At 40.9% G+C, this 26,927-nt stretch overlaps 1 protein-coding gene across 1 annotated transcript in view; it reads left to right on the top strand.

The window, feature by feature from the left end:
- The window catches only part of DGKI (diacylglycerol kinase iota), a 435,686-nt gene that overhangs the window by 394,498 nt on the left and 14,261 nt on the right, over positions 1–26,927 (top strand). The window contains exons 29-30 of the mRNA XM_024741647.1: positions 18,411–18,448; positions 21,958–22,078. Coding sequence (XP_024597415.1) covers positions 18,411–18,448; positions 21,958–22,078 — 159 coding nt within the window. The remainder of the gene's footprint in view (positions 1–18,410; positions 18,449–21,957; positions 22,079–26,927) is intronic.

Here is a 26,927-nt window from a genome sequence, read left to right on the forward strand (position 1 = left end):
ATTCTGTTTCATCTTTTCCAGCCATTGTGCTCTGTATGAGCATTTTCTCATTCTTTCTGTGCCAGTTAGAACACTCGGTATCGTATCAAATACACATAGAGATAGCAGTATTGCCTTGTTCCTGACCTCCAAGTCAGTGCCATCCACAAGTCACCATTACTTGTGAAGGTCACTGGCAGGTAGTCGTGGTGTTGGTGGTGTGGTTGTTCCGTGGATAGACCTTTGAGGATTTTCCCCTTCGTGCAAATTTGTTAAATTCAACAGGTATTGAATTTTACTGAATTTTTTTTCATCTTTTGAGATGATAATATGCTTTTTCTCATTGGGTCTTTTACTATGGTGCACTTCACTGATTGATTTCTTAGTAGAAACTACTATTATATGCATGAGATGAGTTCAAATTGGTTATTACATTTATCTCCTTTATATATTGCTGGGTTCAGCTTACTAATATTCTACTTAGAATTTTACTTCCATATTCGTGAGTGTGATTGGCTTTTAATTTTTCTTTTTTATAGTATAGTGCATGTATGATGTTCATAGCTTCATAAAATGAATTGGAAAGCATCTCCTCATTTCCTAACATCTGGAAGACTTTGTGTAACACTTGTTATCTATTTCTGGAATATCTTAGAAGATACCATCAGTAAAGTTATGTGGGGCTGGCATTCCCTTTGTGGGGAAAATTTCAATGACAGATTTGTATTTTTTAATGTTGGAGGAGATAGATTTTCTATTTCTTCTTGAATCAGTATTGGTAACTATTTTTAAAGGAATTCATCCATTTTATTAAAGTTATTTTTCATTCTTTGGCATACATTTTTAAATACTATCTTACTGTCTGTGTAACTTCTATGAGATCTGAGGTTACATCTACCTTTTCATTTTTAATATTGATTGTGCCTGCTGTGTGTGTGTGTGTGTGTGTCTCCTCCACCTCTCTATCCCTCTCACCAGAGGCTTAGAGCCCTTTATGTTACTGGTTTTTCAAGAAACCATTTTTTACCTTCATTGGTCCTCTGTATTATGTATTTGTCTTCTGTTTCATTGGTTTCTTATGTTTATAGTTTCCTTCCTTCTAATCATTTGGGTTATTTTTATTCCTTTTCTACTATTTTTCTAACATAGACATTTAAATACAAATATTACCTGAATGCTTTCTCTTCCCTATATATCTCCTTCTGGAATTCCCTTTAGATGCATGTTAGACATTTTCATGCTATCCTATATATGTTTTACCCTCTGTTCCCTATTTTATATCTCTTTGTTTCTCTGGATTGCATCCCAGATAATTTCTTCAAAGTTGTTTTCTTGTTCATTTTTACTGATTTTTATTCATGTTCATTTAAGATTAGGTGAGCTGCTCATTTCCTTGGGCCTTTATGCACAAGAATTCTCTAAGTCCTTCAGAGAGGTTTTCCAAGTCACCAGAGAAAACTACCAAACTTGATTGATATAAATTCAGTTCTCCGTTTGTGAGTTTGTGTGTGGGGGTGCTTGTTCGGCTCTTGTTTAGAATGCACAGGAAACACAGAGACATTAATTCAGAGTGCATCGTATTCAGATAATGACAGTAACTAGTTAATGTTCATCACCAGTCATTACGTCTAAGTCTCTCTAGTTATTTTAGTTGTCTGAACCACATTCTCTGGTAGATTCCTTAGGAAACCAGTTTTTTCATACAATAGCAGTTGGTCTGGGTCTTTCACCCTTGAAAATCAGTTGTGCTGCATACAGACTCACTGGGGCACATGTTCTTTCCTTGACCTTTTAAATATTACATTTTTCTCCTGTCATAAAGCACTTGCTATTAAAGTCTAATGATAATATTCTCCTTATAAAAGTCACTGTTTTGGGTCTTAATACCCAAAGGATATTTTATTTTCCTTTAATGTTCAGTATTTTTATGAAAATATGCCTGGATGTAGATCATTTTGAGACATGACACTATTTAAATATAAAGTTTATTATTTTTTAAGCTTCAGAACCGTGTTCTTGAATTGTGTTTGTTCTGTTTTTTTGCTTTAGTTTTCTTCAGAAGTTCATTTTGGATGTTTGTTTTATCTTCTTTGCTTATCTTCAACCTTTGCCATTTTCTCTCACATTCTTTTTATCCGTTTCCTCTTTCCTTGTTGATTTTTAAAAGTTCTTTATTTGTTTCTTCTACTTAAGGCTTTATTGGTTGAATTTATTTGTTCTTGTGTTCTTTCTAGTTTAATTTGCAAAATGTTTTATTCTTTTATTTCTAGTGTTTTGTTGAATATCACCTCATTTCTGAATTATTCTACTTCTGATACATGATATTTCTTTGTATCATGTGTCTTTAAGCTCATCTGAAACAGTACGTTACTACTTTTTTCTTTATAGCAAGTATTTGATTCACTTCCACTATCTGTGGGAATGTTATTCTGTTCCTTATTCTTGTTTTTTTTCCTTCATGTGAGATTTTACATCCTTTTTTTGATACTTCATATGAAATTAGTTTTTCTGAAATTTAGAAAGAAAAACACTTGTTAGCTGTTCTAACTTCAGAGAGCTTTCTTGGGTTGGTTTTATGTACTGTTAAAAATGTGGTAGCTTGCTTTCTCAGACTTCCTGGCTTTGATCCCGAGCCTCACTTTTATCCAGACCTCTTTCCTTTACTCCTGTTGTCCCTGTTCTACTCAGTGTGTACTCCACTTGGAAGATTACCCTCACTTTGAGTCCCATCTTGAAGGGGAGCCCTGGATGGTCAGTTTTAAGACTTTACAGGGGCTGCAGTGCTCCAGGTACTTTTAGTCCTTACTGGGGGCCCTTGCACTCATGTGCTGTGGGAATGGGAAAAGCTTCTGACAGTTTCTGTAGGTGTTCTCACCTTGGCTCACTGTACTGTTCAGTGAACACCTGCTGGCTGTTTTGAGGCTTCCTGTTCTCAGGTCCATCAGCAGCCCTGCTGCTTCCCTGGGCTTTCCAGCACAGACGCTGATAGAATGCAGGTCATTTGACTCTTTGGTGTCTTCTCTCCAGCCACTCGAAATTTTGAGGTTTATAAGGGTATCTTGTTACTTTGTCTTAAATGTTGACCATGTGTTTTTGGTTCTTCTGGTTCCTCTGTCTCTCTATATGTGGAGACTCAGGAATATTCAAATAGTCTGCTGCAACTATTACCACCATCTTCCCGCATTTCCTGATTTTTTTAATCCAGCATTTTAGCTTAAATTGTTAAGGAAGTAGCTCATTCCCCTTATTATCAAAAAGAGAAATTTATATTCTTTTTTATTCTATTTTTTATTATTTTATTTATAAATAAAAGTTACACATCTTGAGAGTTATATATTTTTTAAAATATCTAGGATACCTCCTGAAATTAAGACAATTTTTTAAAGAATAATTGATTTTTGAGAAACTAAGGTTGGAGGGATTAATGGTTTGGGTCCTTGTGTTTTAGCAAAAATAAGTTCAACTACTCCTTTGAAATTATTTGGCATAATATACTCTTATGTGTACTTAAAACTGAAAAACAAGGTCAGTATTTATTAAAACTTAATAAGTTCCAGGCAGTGGCTTAAGGGATGTTCTGCTGAGGTTTAGAGAGGTTAAGTAACTTTAAGGTCACACCAAACTATTACATACTGAACCAACTGCTCTAAATGTTTTATATATATTTAAATTTCACAACAATCATAGAACTACTATTATTCCCATGTCACAGATGAGGAAACTAAGGCACAAACCTATTAGGTGACTTGTTCAAGGTCACATGTGTAGAACTAGGATTCAAACTCATACTCTAGATCCAGATCCCATTTTTAGCCCCCGTTTATATAGTCTCTCAATAGCATGGCTAAGTTTTAAGCTAATGTTATAGGAAATCTTGATTCTTTTTGTTGAAAGGAGACCTCATAATTATTGGGTTGGAATTGGTCGTTAGAAAAGAGATTTTATTTTTTTCTTCTCGTATCAGTGAGCAGTACCCTTGACACAGAAGAACAATTTAAAGCTATATTCTTGTCCACTTATTTTACCTCCATACTTCCATAATCAAGGAAACAGGGATCTAATTTCCGGTCAGTAGCACTCAATCTTAAAAAGGTAGAATTCTTGAAAGGTAGCTATTTCCTTAAGAAAATATCACATAGAAAGACAATTATTTTATGACCAGAAGAGTAGAGTGGATTAAGAAAGTTAGATGTTTTTCCTTTTTACTTTCTACAAGCTATTTTTTAGTAAAATGTGATAAGTAAGCTTGGCTAATGATACAGATAGAAACATCTGCACATCTTTAATTGCCTTGCTAGGAAGAGTTTTCAATATTGGCCATCGCAGTATGCCACTTTGCAATGACCTTGGGCTAGCTAATGCAGAGTTGCTAGAGGGTTTTTTTGTTTTTGTTTTTTTGCCCCCAATTCAGTTTATGACTGTGGAATCCCCTATTGGCTTTTGTATTTAGAGTCAAGCTTTTTAGTGCTCCCTTTTTTTTTTTTACTTTTACTTTTTAAATTTTTATTTATTTATTTTTTTACATCTTTATTGGAGTATAATTGCTTTACAATGGTGTGTTAGTTTCTGCTTTATAACAAAGTAAATCAGTTATACATATACATAAGTTCCCAAATCTCTTCCCTCTTGCGTCTCCCTCCCTCCCACCCTCCCTATCCCACCCCTCCAGGTGGTCACAAAGCACCGAGCTGATCTCCCTGTGCTATGTGGCTGCTTCCCACTAGCTATCTACCTTACGTTTGGTAGTGTATATATGTCCATGCCTCTCTCTCACTTTGTCACAGCTTACCCTTCCCCCTCCCCATATCCTCAAGTCCGTTCTCTAGTAGGTCTGTGTCTTTATTCCTGTCTCACCCCTAGGTTCTTCATGAAGAACTTAGTGCTCCCTTTTGAGGTTCTTCCTCACCCTGGTTTTGTTTACTTGCTTGAATTAATTATTTCTACTTCCTGCTTGGGGGCCCCTCTCCAGATCCCATCTCCCTTGTATTCACACAGCCATATGGCTTATGTACGCTCCTACCATCTCTCTGGCAAACCATCTCCATTGTCCTTCATTCCAGCCCCTCCTCTGTGCTCATTAATTCTGTGTTTTCGAACCACCTCCATCGATTCTAAGGACAAACAATGATGAATTTTTCTAACAACTCAAATGCCCGTGATTTATCCTTCCCTATCCGCTGACTGGTTTTTTGAGTGTATTCCAGATTTTTTCTCCATGGGTGGTGTTGCCCTTCTTATTTAACTCTATACTCAATGAATAGAAATGTTGCCCCATTCTACGCTGTGCCCTGGCACAGACCTGATTCCCTCCGTACAAGTCTCACTCTAACATTTGCTGCAGTATGTGGTGTTGGCAAACAGCACCTTCCAGTACAAATCTTTGAGTTCCATTGTGGCCTCATTAACATTGTTCCCTCTTGTAGAGGATAGGTTAGCGCTGGTCCTTTTCCAAAGAAATTCAGTTACTTATGTGCTGAAAAGATGGCCTTTTATGGTGGTCTCACTGGGCACTCCCCAAAGGCTGTGTGAAAGGAAAGGAACAAAAATGACAGCATGAAAAAAAGAAGAAGAAAAAAAAAAAAGATGACAGCATGCTCTTCCTTGGCTAGTCCTTCACATTTCCTAGGAAAACAGACAATCACTGCTGATTAAAAACAAAATAAAACAGAACAAGCGAACAAAACAAACTCCCCCCCACCTTCTACCCCGGGTTTTCCAAAATCAGGTTGTATTACTTTAGTTCTTTCCTGACCCTACTACTCTCTCTCATTCCCCCTTATTAAATCTGACTATCGACTGTAACTGTATAATCCTTTGATCCTTTTGGGTTCTTTGGAATGTGTTGTTGGTGATCAGTATCTAATTAGCTTTTGAAGCCTTATTATAGATGTCTGTGTGTTGAGGGGGGAGTATTCTTTACTAAGATTTACATACAACTTTGCTTTACATTGCCTTTGGCCTCGGAGAATATTTAAGTTAAAGTATTTAAAACACTGCAAAATAAGAAAGTAACAGAAAAAAAGGAGAGAGGAAGGGATGAAGGCTAATCTCGTGGTTGCTTTTAAGTGGATGGGTGGGAAGAGGTCATCAAATACCGTTGTGTCGTGGATCCTCCAGCAACAAATGAAGCTTTCATAGATCTCTTTCCTACAGATACATCACCTGTCCTACAGGTAAGTGTTTAAAAAGGGAGTGGGAAATGACTGGCTTGGTCCGCGTGTCGTCATCTGTGAGAGCAGAGATGAAGAGCTGCGCTTGCTTTATAAATGTTACTGTTTACTTAAGCTCTTTACTCTGTAGAAGGATACTGTCTGGGTTACGCATATAACCAAGGGGCTGGCAGGTACATTGGCAGTTAATGTAGTACGGTCCTTATATAAGGATCATTGTTATTGTTACTCCATTTGTCTGTGTTCTACTTAACTAGAAACCCTAATAGCCAATGAAAACGTTTCACCCAATCTGCTCTACCTAAAGCTTGTTTTTTATTTTGACGGCTTTCTCTTGCAAAGAACTGGGTGGCTGCTGGTAACTGAATCACGGTCTTAGACTAAGCCTCTCTTGTCACGAGTACCAGTTGCAAAATATTAGAATACCTTGTTCCTTTTTTAGGGTGGTTCCCAGAAGTTCATCCTGGATGTGTTACTTCCACCTGTACGTTCCAGGATCTCGGAAGCATTTTTCCTGTGTGTATTTTTGTTTGCCCATGATAGCTCCTTAGGCCCGTGCTGTCCTGGATAGAGCTGGGAAAATAGCCATCAGTCCAAGCCCCTCTTTTTCAAAAGAATGAAGTTAACTAAATGCTTCCTTCCTCATTTTGCCGGCTTTCTGTGTCCATTCTCTTTTCCCGGATGCTCTGAATTTTAGGGTATGACTTTCTTAGCTTCATGCAACATCCCTTCTTCCAGTCAGTGTAACTCCACACAACACCTGTGAGTAGTTCATTACCACGGCATTTCCTTTTCCTGGTGCTGCAGCTTTATTTTCTGCACCTTCCCTCATCAGAACTAGAAAAGTATGGGGCATGGAGACAACTAAACCTGCATCCCTCGTGGCTGACCAGGGGAATGTTGGGAAGAGAGGACCTCGTTTCATCACCTAGCGACACCGTAGTGCTATCTGACAGTCTATACAGCCACATAAGAGGGGGCAGTATGGTCCCCTGCTGGGGAGAAAAGGCTCCCTCGTCAGCCTTTCACATGCTGGGCTGACAGCCTGGCTCTGTTACACAGTAGCCCTTGAGCAACTGTCAACCTCAGTAAGCCTCAGTTTCTTCATCCTTCAAATGGGGTGGTAACAATACTGCTACATGTCTAGTCGACTTACTGTGAGGATTAAATTGGATAATATGGGGAAAGCATTTAGCTCTATGCCTAGCACATAGTTTGCTTGCAGATATTAACAAAAGAAAGGGACAGAGCAGATGTGTAAACATGCAAGAGAGAGCAAGAAAAACTATCAATGTCAAATTACGAAAATGGGAATATATTTTTCTATAAATAGACCCGATAGATCTATTTGCATGGACTTATGACTTTATTTAAGCCTATTGTTTTATAAATTTACTGGAACTAGACATCTCCTTCAGGGAGCCCAATGGACAGAGAAAGACTTGTGTCATTCTGGGCAGTGGCCACTTGAACGTGGATGGTAGCATCAGGCAAAGACAAGAGCCTTGTTCTTGGCGTGGGAAGGACCAGGCACCGCCTTGGCGCTGCCTTTTGCAGGCGGGGGAACCTTAGGCAGAGCACTGCTCTCACGCCTCGGTGTCTTCACTGAGCACCCTGAGCTGGCTGACATCTAAGGCTCCTTCTGTTCAGTAGCCTGAGGCATCGAAGCTAGGAAAGGATACTGCACAATGAAACTGCATGAGGCAAAACCAAAAACGTCATCTGCCATTTTGGAAAGGTATGGCGGAGACACCTCTGCCCTGCTAGCGTATGGATTCCTGCAGCCGAGGGCCAGTCTGTCACTTCTGCTTGTGATGACAAACATCACTGCTATTTTCACACCTCACCATGTACCCATCTTTAGAAAAGATGGAAACCAAACCTTGCAAAGCACATAAATGCTGCAGGCAGCTTTCACACTGGCAGCTTTCTTTATCAAGGTAACAAAATACATTACTATTTAATTATGCAGCTTCCAGCTTCTCTCCTGACAAAGCAAAGCCCCAAGGCTTATTGAAAAAGGGATTTGTAAGCAGCCAGAATCCACTCAGTTTTGCTCAGTCTGGTGACATTCCCATCCCCTCTTTTCACCCTAGGAAGTGAAGGCGGTTATTTCAGCCTCTGCGAAAAAATTAGAGTGGTGTTTTACAAGATAGCAAAAAAGTCGTTTAAACCGTACCGTTTCTGCAGCAGTTGGCTCTGTTTCTCTGACCACGCGTCTCTCTGGTTCTGTCTCTCTGGTTCTCGTCTCTTGCCTAACTAACCCTGAGGGCTTCTTCTCTTTCTCGGAAAGCATGACCCACCCAAAGACTTTCTTCTTCTGGTATTGATTTCCCAGCGAACTTTGGTTTTTTCCTCTTCTCTAGATTTAAGCTCTTTTTATCTTCGAGGAAAAGAGTGACAGGCATGACCAAGGTTATATTTGGAAAATGGAGTTGCTGAGTGATTTTCACTGACATTTTTTAAAAAAGTTTTTGACCTCACATTGCTGAGTCTTGGAAGCACCCTCTTTTAACTCTCTGACTCATTTCTCCATGCTCCCATTTCAGCTCTCCTTCTTTATCAAGTGAAACTGCTTATCACTTTGTCCTCCATGGCTCTATGATGCTGGTCTTCTCTATAGAGAACTCTCCTCCCAGCATTTTGCCAATGCAAACCTTCCGTTTTTAAACAATTTCTAACAAATTCCCTAGGAGATCATCCCATACATCACCCTACTTCTTTAGCAAGCAGAGTTAAATGTGGTTGTGTAAGCGTACACACGTTACTTTATAGATACCCTTACCTTTCTGTCTTTAGAGTATATGAATCCCTAAGAAGAATGAAGGTTTAGTTTTATCTTTTTCTCCCTTAGCAACTGGACAGTAAAATCTGCTCTTTAATAAATATCTTTGAAGTTCAACTCATATACTGAAGGCTTTTCTACTTTGTACCTTATCCTTTGAACAAGCTTCAGAACTAACCATTTCTCTGAAGTAAAATGCTTAATTTTTCTGTGCTTCCAACTAATATCTATCATATGTTGATATGGGGAAGAGTCTAAATTAGTGTTTTTCTTATAACTTACTTGCAGATACAAATGATCTTGTCTGTCCACACTTACAAGTAAGGACAAACTCTAGAAATTTAACCTTTTTAGAAAAAGGTACACTTTTGCTGTATGTGCATGTTGCTGGTATGTCTCTGAAAGTGTCTTTTGCTGTGTCAACTCCTCCATGGCTTTATTTCGTTCCAGGGAGGAGTGTTTTGGTGAAACCTAGTCTTCTTCTCAGTTCCAAAGGTCTTTACCTGACAGAGCGGTCAGTGTGCTGCTAGGAGACGATAAGGTACTTAACAGACCTCCTGATGACCGGATGACCTATAAACCTATCATCTTTTTGAGCTCAAGAGCACACTCATTTGCACTTGGATCTTGGCCTTAAACACCATTTCCCGTGCAGTCTTGATATTTGGTTAAAACTGATAACCATCCATCACTTTCAGGCCCTGTCAGGTCTGCTTGCAGCTATCACTGAATGAAATGTGAGCGCACTTCTTCAACCTAAGTTCCTCTTAGAGGTCCTGAAGGACACTGCTAAAATACATCCCATGAGTTCAAGGAGACCCATCACAGGAGGAACGCCAGCCTGACGCTGAGGGAAGGGATGATGCCGGATCCCTGGTGCTCTCGTCAGGATCCTCAGCAAACGTCATTAGGACCTGAGGCCGGCAGCAGCTCCTCTTCTTGGCACCGTCCCCTCATCTGTGAGGCTCACGGGGACCTTATCTATTAGTTCTTCCATTTCTCTTACCCTCTCAGGATTATGCTTTATCATCCAAATGCCAGGGAAAGCAAAAATAAAGTTTGTCAATCTAAATTCAATTCTCTCAGCATTCTAGGGATGAAGGACTTCTGGAGAATACTGGAACTTTCTTTCTTTTAATCTCTTACATTGCTAAAGCAGTTTACAGCGTGCTAAGCATTTTGGTACGTATGACTTTATTCGTAAGGAGAAAGAGTGTTATTGCGTACTATGATTATTTAGGGTTCATGAAGTTAGTAAGTTGTAATCAGATTGAAACCCTTTACAAATCGGAAAAAGCCTCCCTGTGGATGGAAGCTTAATGTTTATTGAACAAAAATAGTTGATAGGATTCTATAATATTGATGCTAAAAATGAAATTATATTTTTCTAGTTTTATGGGAATAACTGGATATTCCTTTAGAAGATGGTACTACATAAAAAAGTGTGTCGACCCACTTCACCCAAAAATGATAATATTAATCTGTCGTCACTAGAGAAAACATTAATTTTGAGCTGTATAGACTGTCAAAAAGGTATTTTCAAGAACTTCTCTGGTCCCCTAGTGACTAGTGTTGGCACGTATTTTCACAGTTGGTGGAAAGTAACACGCTGTGACTGTGGAAGAGTATGAACCCAATTGGCCCCTTAACTTGGGACCTTGTCTTCTCTAACCCAATGCCCAAAGCAGATTAATTAACCTATGACATTTGTTTTAACAGTGAGCCACGGCTTACTACCAATGTCCTAGGAAGTAACGTGGAGCGTTGCTTAGTGTAAGGCTCTCATTTGACCCATAACGTAACCAGTTCTGGTTTACTGAGATACTTACCATGGTGTGTCACTGCCTCTAATAAACACCACTATATACCTTAAAAAGATATGGAACTATTTTCAGCTCCAAAATTTACTGCCAGGTGTAGCAGGGGCCAGTAAAGTAGACTTTCTTCTGTTCCTCAGAACGTCTTCCTTGACCCAGAGTTTGAAGAATATTGAAATGATAGCCAGCTGAATCACCAGACCATAAGTATCCACCAGGCAGTTAGTAAGCACTTCATGTATTTCCTGTACTATAGAGTTTTCATTGAAAGGTGGAGCACGGATAAAACAAAGAGGGAAAATATGAAAAACACAGTCCCTGTGCTTGTGGCTTAATTGCAGAGATGGGACTTAAACATGTAAAATAGCCAGAGAACAATTTCACAACAAGAGATAAACAAGTGGGATGTTTGGGAGAGACATCTGGTTCCTGCACTGTTTATAGATCATTCCAGTGCTGTATAAGGGAAATGGAACTGACTGTTTCTGAACGGAGCACGTCCTGGTCCTCTGGCAGCAAGGTGCACGTTTTCTGCCAGGAGGGAACACTGGATGGGGGCTGTTTATTTTTTCTCCAAACAGGAAACCTCTTCCATGCTAATAGCAGCTTCAAAAAGATCGCTGTAGCAGATGGAAAGAACCCATATACATTCATGAATTCAATTAGCAGGGACTAATTGAATTTGAGGATTAACTCTGTCATTAGAGAGACACAAAACCTATTTATGTCTTCCGTCTCTGCTTGCACATGCTAAGAGGGATTTGGCACAGGTGGTATTTGAGTATTAGACCACTGTAGCATTTAATGGCCCTTAGATGCCACTGATGGGTTAATCCCAATGACGATGCGATGATAAGATGACAAACTGTGTGAGGTGTGTGCCCTGTAACCCTCCATTCGATATTTCAGCAGTGGAGGAGACGAGACGCCAGTCGGCAGAGCTTGAGGAATATAGGACTAGAGTTCTGTGAATGTTTGCCTGACTGGAGAAGAAAAAGAGGAGGGGCGGTCTCTTCTCACATCTGATGATTAAAGAGAGCGCACCTTGTACAGAACTCCTAATTCAGTTCAACCAGCATTTGTTGTCTGCAGAGTCTTCTACTTGCCTTGCACTTCCCGCTCCAAAAAGCTGGTCCTTCTGATAAGTAGTCTTCCACCTTTTCTTATTTATCTGCCGAGATACTCATGATGTCAAACAGATGACACTCTGTGCAGATACACTCCCGTAGATCACACAGGTGACAGAAGCTACTGTTCTTGGTCAGTTCCCAACCCTAACCGAAAGTCAGCACCAACCCACTGACTCCACGCACATCACGATGCAAGTGTGGGATGTGACGGCTTGTGTTTTCCAAAAACAGCCACAGCGGCATCTCCCATCCCACATATTCTTCTTGCAGCAGGACTTTGACGTTCTTTTCATCGAGCTATGAGGTATGTGGCTCCTTTCCTCGAATATGGGCGAACTTAAGCCTGAGGCAGAGCAGACGTGACGCTGTGTGATTTCCAAGGCAAGGTGACTTCCACTGGGCCCCCTTGGAATGGTTGCTTTTGAAACAGTCAGCATTTCAGGAGGAAGCCCAAGCAACCCAAGGAAGCCCGCGCGAGCAGAGCTCCCAGTTACCAGTTGTGCGTGTGATCTGTGAAGTGGCGCTTGGAGCTCTCAGTGAAGCTGCCCCAGCTGATGCCAGATAGAGCAGATATTTCCGCTCAACCCAGCCCAAATATCAGCTTTTGAACAAAATACATAATTGCCGTGTTAGAGCCACTGCATGTTGGGATGGTCTGCTGTGCAGTAATAGGGAACGGATACAGGTTTATGTGTCATTATATTATTCTTATAATCTTGAGTTCTAATATATTATGAAGAACCCTTAGTATTCTAGCTATTATCAGCAAAGAACTTGGCATGTATCTTATTATCAATTGTCAAAACTTCCTTGAGGCCTAGATTCAAATGCAGAGGTCTTTAGAGATATCTAGTTCCTCCTTTCTTTCACCTCGTCTTGGGTTTGTTCAGTATGACTATGTAAAATAATATCAAATATCAGTCCTTTTCATGAGCTGCTTCCTCCTTTGTGCCTAATTAGCATAATTCACCATAGTTATCCATTAAATGTGTGTTAGATTACCTTGCTATGGTTCACGATTCTGTTAAATTCCATTTTGGGAGCTAAGCCTTCACAGTTTGTTGTTCGTGTACCAGGGCTTGCTGCTCACAAAGTAGAAAAACTGGACAGAATGCTGCTGCTAAGGAAAATGCAGGAGAAGCTATGCAGAGAAGTAAGCTTTGGGGCATCTGACAGTGCAGACTCTGGCGGCTGAGCAGTAAGTAATTAAGGAAAAGTGTGAAGACACCTGTGGTGATCAGATCAAGGGAATTGTGAACATGACGTTCGCCGTAGGGATGCTTGTTTTTCAGTGTCTGCTTTGGCATAAAAGGAGTTGCAGCCTAAAGCCATAAATTCACTTTATTTTCTATGTGATGCATTCATGAACCTTTTATTTGGGGTTGTTTTAATTTTTGCTCACCTTGCTCCAAGTTAAAGAAGAAACAGCATGGTGGAAGGAACTCTGACCTAGGAGTCAGAAATAATAAAAGAAAATAGAAAAGAAACAATAAAAATAAAAGAGACAAGCGCCCTTCTGTCTCTCAGCTGGATTGCTAACTATCTGTGTGACCTTGGAAAAGTCAATTTACTTCTCAAGCCCCATTTTCCTTATCTATGAAATGAGAGGGTTAGACTAAGGCCAAATAGAGCTCTGCAATGTGGAATATGGCTTCTGAAGCATTAGTTTTATGTTGTGATTCTTGCTTTGCAGATGTAAATATTTAGGAGTAAAAAGTATGCAGAACTTGGCAAAGCCAGACGTGTATTTATGATTCTCGATGAATCAACTGATTTTTACCGCCTAGGCCTCCACAAGCCATTCTTTGTTCAACAGTTTTTGTTGTTACATTTAATTTTTTCTTCCACAGTAAAAAAAAAGAAGATTTAGATGACTGCCATCATTAGCAAGTGACAAACAATTCCGCAACAGAATATTAATTTTAAAACTGAAAAATAGCTGAACATGAAAGATTAAAAATTTTAAATAGACATAAATGCCCAGGCTTGTGACTCTTTATATACAGCGTAGTTATTTTGGTTGATTTATTGAGATTTATAAACATACATGTGGCTTTGCCAAGTTCTTTTTTATTTACAAACATTTTTGTCTGCAAAGCAAACTTCACAACCTTAAACTATCCCTTTGGAAGTAGTCATATGCCATGTTCTAGAGCTATAGTTGACCTTAGTCTAAACTTCTCATTTCATAGAAGAAAGTGATTCATTTCTGTGTAATGGTGTTAAAAACATCAGTATTCCATGGTGTTCTACACAGAAGACCACAGTGGTCAGAGTAGCTGTTTCTTGAGCTTACTTGGCAAGGCAGAGACTCAAAAGAACTGATTTTATCTTCATTTTCCTAATGAGAGAGCTGAAGCTTGGTTAATTGCCCAAGGTTATAGCTAGTTAATGGTACTCACAAAACTTAAAACTCAGGCAGTATGATTCTAGACTCAATTAAAATATATTCCTTCCTAATTTGGATTTCTTGCCAAAATATCACCTCTCTGAGAGGATGGAGTATATTTTGTACGGTCAGCCTTGAACAGGGCCTGGCACGGCAGAAGCAGGCGAGCCAGCCAGTGGGCCCCTTGGACTGTGTTCTCCCCATCGTGATTCCAGGCGATAGGAGTCATTTTTTCCCTTCTGTGCACCGATGGCTAAGGATGTCTGGGCTTTTGGGAGTCCAGGCCTAGGAGACAGGCTGTGAGAAGGAAGACAGTGATTCCTTCCTGGTAGTCCTGACTTTTCAGTTCCAGCTTTCTCTCTCAGGATGTTTACTGTTTAGCAATTGATTGGAAGGCACAGCGCTGAAGGAAAAATAAACCATTTCTTGTGAACTAATGATTCAACTTCTAAACTCTAAAACTGACAAACTTTTCAGTTCTCTACCCCCTTACTTTCCTGTCTGACTGTCTAAGTTTATGTGATTTAATTGTCTGGGAAACTTAGTATCCACCTACTCAGTAACGCTTGTGTCCCGTTGGCCATTTGACTTCCCTTGTTCTTTTGAATTTGGGAGCATCGTTGCCTCAGTTATGAAGGAGTTTTGGAAAAGGCAAGAAGGCAGGCTCAGAGCTGAAGAAATAATAAAGAATAATACTGTAATCATAACAACTCATTATTTGTTTTTAAGCTTGCTCTTTCAGAAGGTTATTATCTGGAGTTGAATACTAACGGATTCAGGCTCTGTTTATGCAGAGCAAATCTTAAACAACAGTGTTCAGGAGGGAAGGACATTAATCAGGAGAGAAGAGGGCCTTGTGCCTAATAATGTTTGCATAATAGCTACCCTTGAGTGTATCGCTTGACTTAAAAATAAATATTCATGTTTTCTGTCTCCAGTACAATTGGAAATTATTTGTGGTTATGATTTTTTATATGCTCTTCTATCTGTTCATGGGGACTTTGAATTGGGAGGCTGTAGGAAACCAAAAGACATAAATAAAAATGCTTTTGAGTGAGTCTGAGGTAGCGATGGAAAGCCGCCGTAATGGGGGTAATCCGGAGCAATTGAGCTGAGAGCAGGTCGTAACTCTGTTTGCGGGAGGGAAGGGGCAGAATCAAACTGGCATGTGTCAGGACATTTATACGAGCCTCGATTTACTTTTAATGCCTCCATAGCTTCTCATTACTCTTGGGATGAAAATCCAGGTTGCTTCTCTTGACATAGCGTGCTCCCTGGAGCAGTCCCTTAGGAACTCTACAGTTACGACCTGAGACAACCCAGCCTCAGATGTGATAATGCAGAACTCTTCCCAGGGCACCTCAGACAACATGACTCTTAACTTCCAAGTCCTTGTTCATATCTTCCCTTCATGTTTTAAGGATTTTCCAAATCTTCTTTGCTAATTAAATCCACTTATTGTGGAAGAGTCACCTTAAATTTCACCTCCTCCAACAATCCTTTGAACTCCGCAGCTAGCATAAGTTTTCCTCCAGCCTCTCATTAATTCATTCATTTGTTCATCCATTCATTTATTTTCAGGGCTCTTTCAGTAGTATTTATCCTGGGGAATTTTTGTTATCATCCTGATTTCTTGCTTATATGCACCAAATCTTATTCACTGGTGCTTTAAATTAGCGAATTCACTTTTCTTTTCTCTCCCCTTTATTTTCTTTTTTCTGTTTCTTTTAAACTTGAGAAATGTTCCAACATGGTCTTGAAAACGCAGGCTCTACATCGTTAGGAACTTCTGCATGTAAGTTTCAAGGCTCTTCATTAGCTGCCTTCTCAGGCAATTTCCCTAACCTTATTTCTTTCCTAAATGGATACCCTACCTCAGTCAAGAGAACATCCTACAGTATAAAAGCCCAGACTGAGTCATTCTCCCAGACCTGCAATTGCTCATACTTTCCCCTGCCTCTCCCTCCCTGTCCTCTGAGATACAGCTGACATCTTGGGGTGAAGCACCAACCATCCCACTGGTTCCTTCATCCATGGCCTCACTTCTGATGGGACCTATGAACAGAGAGGTGTCTGTTTGACTCCACCACCAATTTACCCTCATTGCTAGGCTCCTTCTGAAGTGTCTGTATGTCTCTTTCATGTACTTACATATAGTCACAAAAGTACTCTACCCCTTCTGTCAATATAACTTATCCTATTTATAAAGCACTTTTTTGGTTTCATCTTTACTACAGAGAGGTAAGCAGGGCAGCTGTTAACCTTATTTTACATAAGAAAATTGGTTCAAAAAGTTTGGATGACTTCTTAAATTTACATATCTAGTAAATTATAGAGATTGGAATTAGACTCCAATCCAGCGCCTTTTCCACAACACTATAAGCTTGATAACCTTTAGACTATTTTCTTCCATTTGCCGTAAGCCTCACAGAGCCTAGTAGAGCTTCTACAGGGCGACCTCCCAGAGGGCACTGGACAGAGGCTGGGACTGGTCACAGGGACCTGCACTACGGTGCTGATGGGGCCACCATTGGCTCTGCGCCCCGAGAGAGTCACTGCACTCTGAACCCCAGTGTCGCATCTGTACTAGGAGGAGTGAGACACGTTTCTTGGGTTCTTTGGATGCATAACGTTTTATTAATTCCCTTTCTGTCACTTTTATCTCCATTGCCTTCTCACTCCTTTTCTCCTTGCTCTCTTTTCAATCAGTTCAACAACTGATTGGTGTGCGTTGATAGCGTACAAAGAGCATTGTGCTGGGAGCCAAAGGGAGGTGAAAAAAGCAGATTGCTTACGGCTTGTCATGGAAAAGAAACATTCTTCCCTCTCTTTCCTGCTCTTCCTTTTTCTCTATTCTTCCTGCATTCTTCTTCCTCCCCTATGCCCAAGGAACCCTCATCACTTCCACAGGTTTTCAAGGCTTCTGCTTTGGTCTGAGGGAAGGCACTCAGCCCTGGGCCATTGAACGAGTTTAACGTGCCTGTGGTCCTTTGCCTCTGGTCACCCAGGGCTCATAACTGCTCATCATAAATGCTTCAAGGGCTTTGTTCAGTGACAGTCAAGGGCTCCATGTACTCTGATACCTGATACTACATTTTTGGCTAACTCTGTATGAGAGACTCTGAAACAAGAAGAGTAAAATGACACTTTGAAAAATAAGTTTTAAATCTTCTAATTTTTTTGGTGACTTTAAAGCCTTAAAATAATCTTTTTATTGAGCAGTTTTAGAATCTAAGTATTTATTCTTCTAAAGGGACCATTTTCGACCTAATACACATGTTCCCTTTAGGAACCATAATTGTGATTAGACACTCGTGTATTCTTTCCCCCTTTTATCCGTTATATTTTCTCATTCCTCTTCTACACCCCACATGAAAGGCACAGCTACTTATATTTTTTTCCCCTCGGCTACATAGTCTTACAATTAGTTTAGGTTACCTAGGACTTCTAGAGTTCTTTCTATAAGAATCACCAATGAATTTTATGCTAAATATACGGTTATCTTCTTCAGAACATAATCAAAATATGTGTTTCTTCTTTACTGTCTCTTGTCCTTCTTTCCATAGCAGTAGGTATTTATTTATAATTATAAAACACACAAACAAAATTACTAGTGATTTTTGAACCCCAAGAGGACAAAGTAGAGGGAACTAGAAAAAAGGGACCAGAAGCAATCACGATTAGACACCTACTTTGCCTCAATGGACGAGTTAAGAACATTTAGATGATTGAATTAATCCTTTGAAGGATCCTATACAATTGAGACTTGCTGTTTTACAGATGTGGAAACTGAGGCTCAGAGGGGTTAAATAACTCGCCCAGTATTCCACAGCCTGTAAGGGTCAGGGCTAAGATTTGAATCCAGTATGTGTGACTCTAAATTTCATGTTCTCTTTACTGTACCTGGGCTGGAGGGGTCTCAGGTAGGCTCTAGAATGATGTATGAGATGAGTGCCCAGGTAGGGAAGGGCTAAAGGGAAGGCCTTAGTCTGTTCCCAGATTCACCCTTCAGCATGTTTGTCCTCCCCTGGTTCCTGCCCCAAATGTAGACTGTGTCTCCAAAATACGGATCCAGCCCTTTATAATATTTTAATGAGAGGGTCTTCTACTAATGGGACATCTCTCTTTTGTCTTCCACAGCAATTTTGCAGGCAGTAATAGCTGGTGATCTTATGAAGGTAAGATATCTTCCTACCAGAACTTTTGGTGATTCTTTAAGAACTTTAAATCAACATCATTTCTCACCAAATTTTCATGATCCCGTATATCGTTTCTCATCCCCCTGGTACTAGCTGGTTAGAAGGAGGAAGGATGCTCTTTTTGAGGACTGAGAAGAGAGGATGAGAGGGGTCTTCACAGCATCTCTACATCTCCTAATAGCAAAGGGTCTGTGCAAAGGCACTGCGCTATTTGCCTTGACTAGATACAACCGATGCATGTCCCCAGGAGGCAGTCCTCACAGTGCTTGGAATTCCTCCTCTCTGAAATTTGAAGTTTAAAGATTTCTTTTTAGATAGGTCTTTAAATGAATGCATCTGTAGGAATAACCTGGACAATACCCAGAAATACATTCTCTAGGCAAGAGCCTACATCTGGCGACATTATTACAGTTTTGAACTTCGGGGATCACAGTGAATCAGAAGATGCTCTGATCTGCCTCGAGTATTTTGATTTGTGCTCGTGTTTTCTGACGAATTTAGTTCAGAGGGAAGGAGGTGGTCACTGCTTGCCTCTAGAGTGAATGCGAATTCTGAAGCCAGACTGCGTGGGTTCAGATCTTGGCTCTGCCATTCACCGTATACGTGACTTTGTGTAATTACCTAATTCTCTCTGTGCCTCAGTTTCTTCATCTGTAAAATGGAATCACTTTGCTTTATTGTGAGGATTGAATGTAAAATTCATGTAAAGCTCTTAAGACTGTTCCTGTTACATAGCAGGGACTCTAAAATGATAGCTGCTTTATTAATATAGTGTTAATCTGTGTTTCTTTAGTAGCTAAACATAGTGGGGAGGCAAATATCTGTTATAACATATAATATAATCTATGAATACCCTAAAAGCTGTATTTGGCCGCAAGTTATTTGCAGGCATCAGGACTTAGACTGCCCACATATCCCTGTATAACCCACACTGGCACTGATCTGTTCTGTAACACCGACAACTGCTCCTGGGCAGAGACCCTGCCTTACTCGTGGAGTATGGCACCACGGCATATGGAGAAACCAGAAGCCTTAAAAGAAAGCTGAGAAGCACTGCCCTTGTAGACAAGTTCTTCTGAAGCACATCTGTTGAATAAACTGCAAAATCTCTGTGCTACATTTTTAACAGGTTACTAGCAGAAGACAAATGGTGAGAAGGTTGCCAGCATCTTGATAAACTGCCGTCTTTAGACACATAATCCTGGGAATGGTGCCTGTGCCACTGTCCAGATCATAGTGTTACTAGGAATTGTTACCCACAAGAGGAAAGTGCTGTCTAAGCAGTGTGGGTGCCTATGCGTTCAGTGCCATTTCCCAGCAGTGGATTAAACCAATACTATCCTATACTCCCTGTAGGGCCTTATAGTGGATTCTGTGGGAAAGAGAGGCTGAGTTAAGACCCGATTCCTGCCCTTGCAGAGCTTCTAAACCAGAAAATTTTGCAAACTGTTGTACATTTGAAACCTTTTCATTTTATTTTGTATATACTTTCAGTCTAGGCAACAGATTTTCCAGGTCCCTGGGTGTATTACCACACTTTTTTTTGGTACTTAGTAGAGAATTATTTGAGAGATGGGAAATCAGTATATTCAGCTGGTTGTCTTATTTCATTCTCTGTTGTAATTATTTCCTAAATGACTAAGAACTGACTTAATAACACCTTATTTACTGAGAGGTAAAATATAAAGGCTTAGGGTTTTTCTCTTTCATTCTTTTCTTTCTGTCATTTTTTTTCTTTTCCTTCCCACGTACTTTTTCCCCCTTTTCTTTTTTCTTCTCTATCTTCTTTCATTTTTCTATCCCACATAGAAAGTACAATAAATATTAAATATTACACCATGTGTGTGTGTGTGCGCGCGTGTGTGTGTAAGGGATGGAGAGCGATAGAGAGAGGTTGGGTGGGGAGCGGGGGGTGGCAGTGCACCAGTGAGCCGGGAACAGAAAACCCAGGATCATCCTTGTGTGAAGGTTGTCATGAGTGGCTCCTATACACTGGGCTGCATAAAATGCCCGTGGACTAACTTAACATTCACAGTGTCTGTAAACACCACAGCAGGGCAGAATCAGGGCGGCTGATGGATTGGGTCTCTGCTATTCTGCTGAGCCCAAATCCTCTGTGGATCTGCCCACAAAGAATGGAAGCGTCATTGTGAGACGAGACGGTTGGACAGAACAGGATTCTCTCCGATTTTTGTGGAAGACAATTAGCTACTTCTTCCTGTTCCTTTGCTTCACAGTTTAGGCATGAAAACCCCATAGATTCCTTACATCCATTCAACGACTCCTTTTTGATCAATTTCCTTGGAAGTCTTTCCTGACTTTTTTCCATCCCCTATGAGTGCCCTGTGCTACCCTCCTCAGGTTCTTCTCCGTCTCTGTGCAACTCTTTACACATCTGTCTCCCCCATGGACGGCACGGTCTTGGAGGCCAGTGGCCGAGTTGTATTCATCTTTGTTTCATTGGCATCTGGCACGTGGCGGTTCTATGGTTTTGAGTGAACGCGTGAGCTGTGAGTTTACTCTCTTTAACCTTGTGAGTTGTTTGATTTTTTATAATGCTTGCCATCTAACTTCTTGGTGGAAGACACATTCCTTTTGCTTATATCCTGCTGAGTTATTTGATTCTTATTTATCCTAAAACTACCTTTTAGAAGCTCCAGAAAGGCTCTTCTTGTTCTGATATACTGCAGTGTAGAGACCGGAGATCCAGTTACACTTCCTATAATGTTCAGTATTTCACAAACTTAGACTGTGTCCTCATTTAGCCACCTAATTCCCAGGCTGCAGTATCTGATTTTTCCAGGCTGTTCTCATGTTTGAAGTCTTTTAGGTTTCTACTACTACATTCTCTGAACCCTTCTGGTTCTTATCCCATGGATCATCTCAAGCCTTGTTGGGTATACGTTGGGCAGAAGGCATGCAGGCTGGACTGCAGATCTGGATGAAGGAAGGAGACATACACGGGTGTGCCTGTGTCTGCCGTGTGCATATGTGTTGTGAGCGCATGCAGGAAAATAGGAAGCAGCTTCTGTACTCGGTAGCTAGGCTCATTAGAGATTGGAGAAAAAACTAAAGGACGGGGAAGGAGCTTAGCTACCAGACATCAAGCTATTCCTGCCTATAGACTTAATTGTTCTTTCACTCAAGAGAACGCTGAGCCAGCATAGGGAATCTTTTATTCTTCTCTCCACCCTTTACTCCCTTGAGACAGAGACCAGTGCCCAGGGAACAAGTAATTTAGCATGTTTCCATTTCCTTAGGCTGTTCAGTACCCACATACCCTCTCTGGAGTTAGCTGAGACACTGGCCATCTATTTGAGTGATAACACAAACCCAGGAATGGTTACTTCATCTCTTTGACTTTTCTCTGTGTCCTCTGAGGATGGAGACGTTTGTGGTTTGTTACATTAGTTTTATTTTATCACCGGTTAGCTGTTTCCCTTGTTCTGGACTGTGCCTGAGCTGCTTTTCCTGTGTCTCTTTTTCAGCTAATAGAAAGCTATAAAAATGGAGGCAGCCTGCTAATTCAGGGACCAGACCACTGTTCACTCCTTCACTACGCAGCTAAAACCGGCAACGGGGAGATTGTGAAATATATCCTTGACCACGGTGAGTAGGCACAGCGAACCAAGAATCATTTATCTATGAAATAGACTGAGTTTTCTAAGTTGACTTTCATCCAGGCAGTCCTCAGAATGGTGGAAATATTCTCCAACTTTAGCTGACTCTCCTTGCTTATTTGAGGGAGCTGGGATTCCAGATCCCTTACACATGTAGGTCACCTTAACCAAGCCATTAACAAATAATTTTCATATCAAGGCCTTTGCAGGGTATTTGGGGGCTGATTAATTAAAAACTAGCAGACAAACCAAATGTGGCCCTGGCATAGCGTGCTTTGCTGTTTTGGGAAGAGCTTTTATGTTCTGGGAAGCGAACTAGTTGGGACCTGATCATTCTGAGCAGTAATGAGCATATTTTTTTTCCATCTTTCTAGTCCCCACCCCACCCCCCCCCTTTTTTTTTTTTTTCTGTTTGAGTCTCATTCATCTTTTCAACTCAAGTCACACTTTATTCTCTTTGAAAACATCTGGTACTCTCGTGTCCTCTGTGGCCAGCCATGTTCACCTCCTGGACGGTGTCCTAACTGGGTTTGTAATTTGGTGTTATAGATTATGTACTGTAGCATGTACCTCTGATAGTCCTTTAGAGGCACAAACACATGAGAGGAATATCAAATGTTGACCATACTTTCAGCTTCCCACGTTTATAGTGTTTCTAGGACTGAAAACTAGGAAAGAGGGGGGAAACATCTCCCTGGCTTGGCTGTTTTTGAGGGGTCTCTAGCTCTGCTAGATACAGGTACACAGAGATCCTGGAAGATTTTCTGTGAGCCCTAGCATTGAGCCTGTGGCCTACCCTCATTGTATCATATTTAGGTTGTAAACAGTAAGCATATTCACATTCACATTCCCTTTTTTTTAAATTGAAGTATAGTTGATTTACAATGTGTTAGTTTCAGGTATACAGCAAAGTGATTCATTTATACATATAAACATAGATCTAGTCTTTTTCTGTTAAGGGTTACTACAAGATATTGAGTAGAGTTCCCTGTGCTATGCAGCAGGTCCTTATTGTTTATCTATTTTATATACAGTAGTGTGTATCTGTTAGTCCCATACTCCCAATTGATCCCTCCCCTGCCCTTCCCCCTTTGGTAACCATAAGTTTGTTTTCTACGTCTGATTCACATTCCTTTTTATTCCTCTTTTTATGCAATTCGGCAAACATGTCTTATTCCATTCATTCATTCTCTCGTTCATCAAATATTTGTGGAGTACTTCACAGGAACTACCTGTTATAGACCAGCACACACACAAAAACAAAATACAGTCACTGTTATCAAGCAGTTGCAGGATAAAAAAATATATAAACATATGCATCATAAAATTTAAAGCAGTTGGATGTAGATGCCTTAAGTCCTATTGTAAAGCCACAAACAGGTAACAGAGCTACCATTTCTCAAGCACGGGTTATACTACGCGTGCTTATCCTGAGCACATCCTATCGTTTAATCTTTACAAGGACGTCGTAAGGTAAGTATTAGACTGTCAGTCACGTTAGACTCACCTTGCTTTGTCTTCAGTACCTTCTCACCATGGAGCGTTTGCTTGAACCCTTGGCCTGAATTATGGTGGAAAGAGTGGTTTAGGAAGAGGAAAAGGGAGTTAAAGTAGGATGGTCGTCATTAGAGGCTTTCTTTCCCCCTGGTAGGCTAGGTTGGATAATCCCAAGCCTGTCTGCCCGGGAAAGCCTAGATATATTTCCGGTGCTGTGTCTGGGGTGTGCGTATTCTGCCTCCTACTCACCTGACCATTCTGCCCCCGGCAATTAAAGCATTCCTCTTTGGGCAAGACTTGCGAAAGCATTGGTGGCGTCAATTCTGCTTGCCTCTCCCACGCCTGCCCCGCCCCCAATAACACACATCATAGGTGTTTCCTCTTCCTTATAGTGACTCTTCCAAAATCTTGTGACAGGCAGAACCAAATATTAGAACCCAGCCCCACAGACAGTGCAGAAAGGTCACAAAGCTTCCATGGTTATTTTTCTCTTAATAGAAAAGACCTCAGGATGTCCACTGTACAAAGTTCAGGTGAACTTTAGATATATGCTGTCACTTTGTTTGCCTCTAGCTCAGGTGCAAGTACTCCTGGTGGCTGTCGTCTTGATCATTCTCCATCCTTCCCTCCTAGTTTGCCCTTTACCCGATGAGATTGTTTGCCCACATACCCACATACCACTCTAGAGTTAGGTGAGACACTGGCTGTCTATCTGAGTGATGAGGCAACTTAGGGATTCTCTCTCCTCCCCTCTCTACCTCTCCTGAAGAACAAGCATTCCCTTCTCTGGTTCTGCGATCCGCTCTGCATCAGTGATCTGCTGGTATCTCACTTGGTCTTACCTATGAGGCTGCAGGGAGCTGCCGTTTTGATTGAGTCTGTATGTAAGATGGACTCTCACATGTTCGGGGCTCTCAGCTGAGATGGCTGGGACACCTGAGCCTTTCTCTACACCTGGACCTTCATCCCAGGCTTCTGCATAGCATGACGGCCCTCGGGTTCCTGGAGGGTGAGGATGGAAGCTGCCAGACATTCTGAGGCCAGGCTGGAGAAGTCCGCCTCATCTCTGTGGCATTCTGCCAGCTAAAACAAGTCACAGCGCCAGCCCCAACTCAAGGGGTGGGGAAATAGACCCCTCTGCTTTATAATTAATGGCCGTAGTTAATCTACCCCCTCCCTTACTCTGTCTTCTTCAGTTGAAAATGATGACCCTCCCTTCTCAACATCCTGAACTACTGACTCACTTGGAATTCCCTGGAGCTCTGCTTTTATATTTTCCTTTGGTCCAGGGTCCTAAGCCAAGGCTGCAATATTTAGCAAATAAAAATACAAGAGAACAATAACTTTTTTTTTTAAGCATTAAGTATGTCCCATGCAATATCTGGGACATAATTACACTAAAAACAACCAAAAATCCTCTTCTCAGCTGGGTCTCCCCAGGGACTTGAATGATGAGGCCTGAGATGACATAGCTCTAACACCAAGGATTTTCACACACCCCCCAACGTCTCTTTCTACTCCCTTAAGACGGTCTTTAAAAGCCCCTGTAACTCAAGCTCATAAGACTTGGAGTTTCTAACCTCAGCCATAGATCAGTCCACACACACTCTTTCTGGCATGAAATGCAGCTGGCAAATCTCTTAGTGCTCTGATCAAAGCCTGACATTCCAATACTAAACTAGTTTCTCTCTGATCCCAGGTGTCTTTTGCAGTGAATAATGTGATACAGCTCTCTGTGTCAAAACTGAAGGACACAAGGAATTTGTTAGGAACTTGGGGTAGGGGGAAGCTTATTTTTCTAATTTCTTGGGTTAGCTTTTGTAAATTAGTTGGTTTAATATTTATACTAATGAGAAAACACTTGAGATTTTTGTAATCACCTCAACGTCACTCACAGGCAAACAGTTCTCATGGTCACTGTGTCTGCCTCACCAGGGTCTCCAGTTGGCCAGTAGATACATGCGGGAAAAGACTGGAGACCATGAAGCAAAATCCATCTCTTCTGTTTGAAAATAAAGTCTTACTATGATCTACATTCTAAGGATCACTGTATATTGATGGGTGGCAATTTTTAACCTTTTAGTACTGCAGTCAAATAATAGAAACTGAATTGCAGTTGATTTTTACTAAAATTAGTATTTATCGACCCGATAGGCATGGTCAATTTCATTCTTAACATCAACCTCATTATCTCTAGTTATTCAGGAACACGGATGTAAAATCTTTTGACGTTGTCAGCCTAATTCTCCATGTTCCTTAAGAGCTAAGCACTTTGGCTCAACTATTTCTGTTGTCATTTGTTTTAATATCTTTAGTTGCTGATATAATTTTATAAACCTGTGCCTTTAGAATTGGAAACTATCTCTGCAGAACTATCCATCTCATTTCAATTACAGAAACTCTTTTAAATTATCGTGTTCTTGAAGTCGGGGACAGGAACACAGAAAACATGACCCTTTCTCTGTAATCATCTTAATGTGATCTCTGCTCAGTGAATAGTCTTGCCTAATTTAACGATGACGATGACTCTGAAATTCCCCTGATCTGACGGAAAATATCCTTCGCGAAGATGCCTCTGTGAGGCTGGGATTCGGGGATTTCTACCAGACTGGCATCGTTGTTTGTAAATTAGCATTAGGTTTGCAGAGTGGGTGGGTCTGATCAGTTTGAATTCATGTAAATAAAAAAATTAATGAATACAAATTTTCCACTGTGCCAAAGGTCAAGAGAGGCCCCTCCTAATAATCTCAGTTGCTGCAAACCTCTTGAAGTTTTAGTTTTGAAAATTTTATGTCTTCATATTATATAAATCCTAAAAACTGTTCAAAGACCTGCCTGTAAAGATGCCTTTAACGACAAGGGTCCTGAGAAATCAGCGGGCCTTTTTCAAGGCTCATGACTGATACGGCTTGTTTGCTTTCTGCATCCGTACTCCAGGGAGCCCCTCTCTCCCCTCTGCTTCGCCCTCTTCTCCACCGTTTATTGACGCTGAGCAGTGGGGTCCGCAATCAGGAGCACGCCGCCCTCTGAACGGGAGTCGTGAGAGATTAGTCATTCTCCCAGACACCGCATTCAGCAACCAAGTTCTCTTCTCAGAGCTCTTTTAAATCCAGGCTGAGGGGCTGGGGGGCACGGGACCTGTGGTTATTTCTGAAAAGCCACAGGAGGCTTGAATTTTTCTCTTCCCGCATCTTCTTTGGGACTTATACACGACATGCTGCTTTCCTTTATGAAAAACTGGAATTTGGGCATTGGGAGGGTTGAAAAGAGAACGGAGGAGGGAGCGAGCTTAAGAATTCCACAGGGACAGGGTGGAGAGAGGAGGATGTGGAGGGATTCCA

Source organism: Neophocaena asiaeorientalis, unplaced genomic scaffold, assembly GCF_003031525.2.
Source record: "Neophocaena asiaeorientalis asiaeorientalis breed wild unplaced genomic scaffold, Neophocaena_asiaeorientalis_V1.1 scaffold692, whole genome shotgun sequence".
NCBI lineage: Eukaryota > Metazoa > Chordata > Mammalia > Artiodactyla > Phocoenidae > Neophocaena > Neophocaena asiaeorientalis.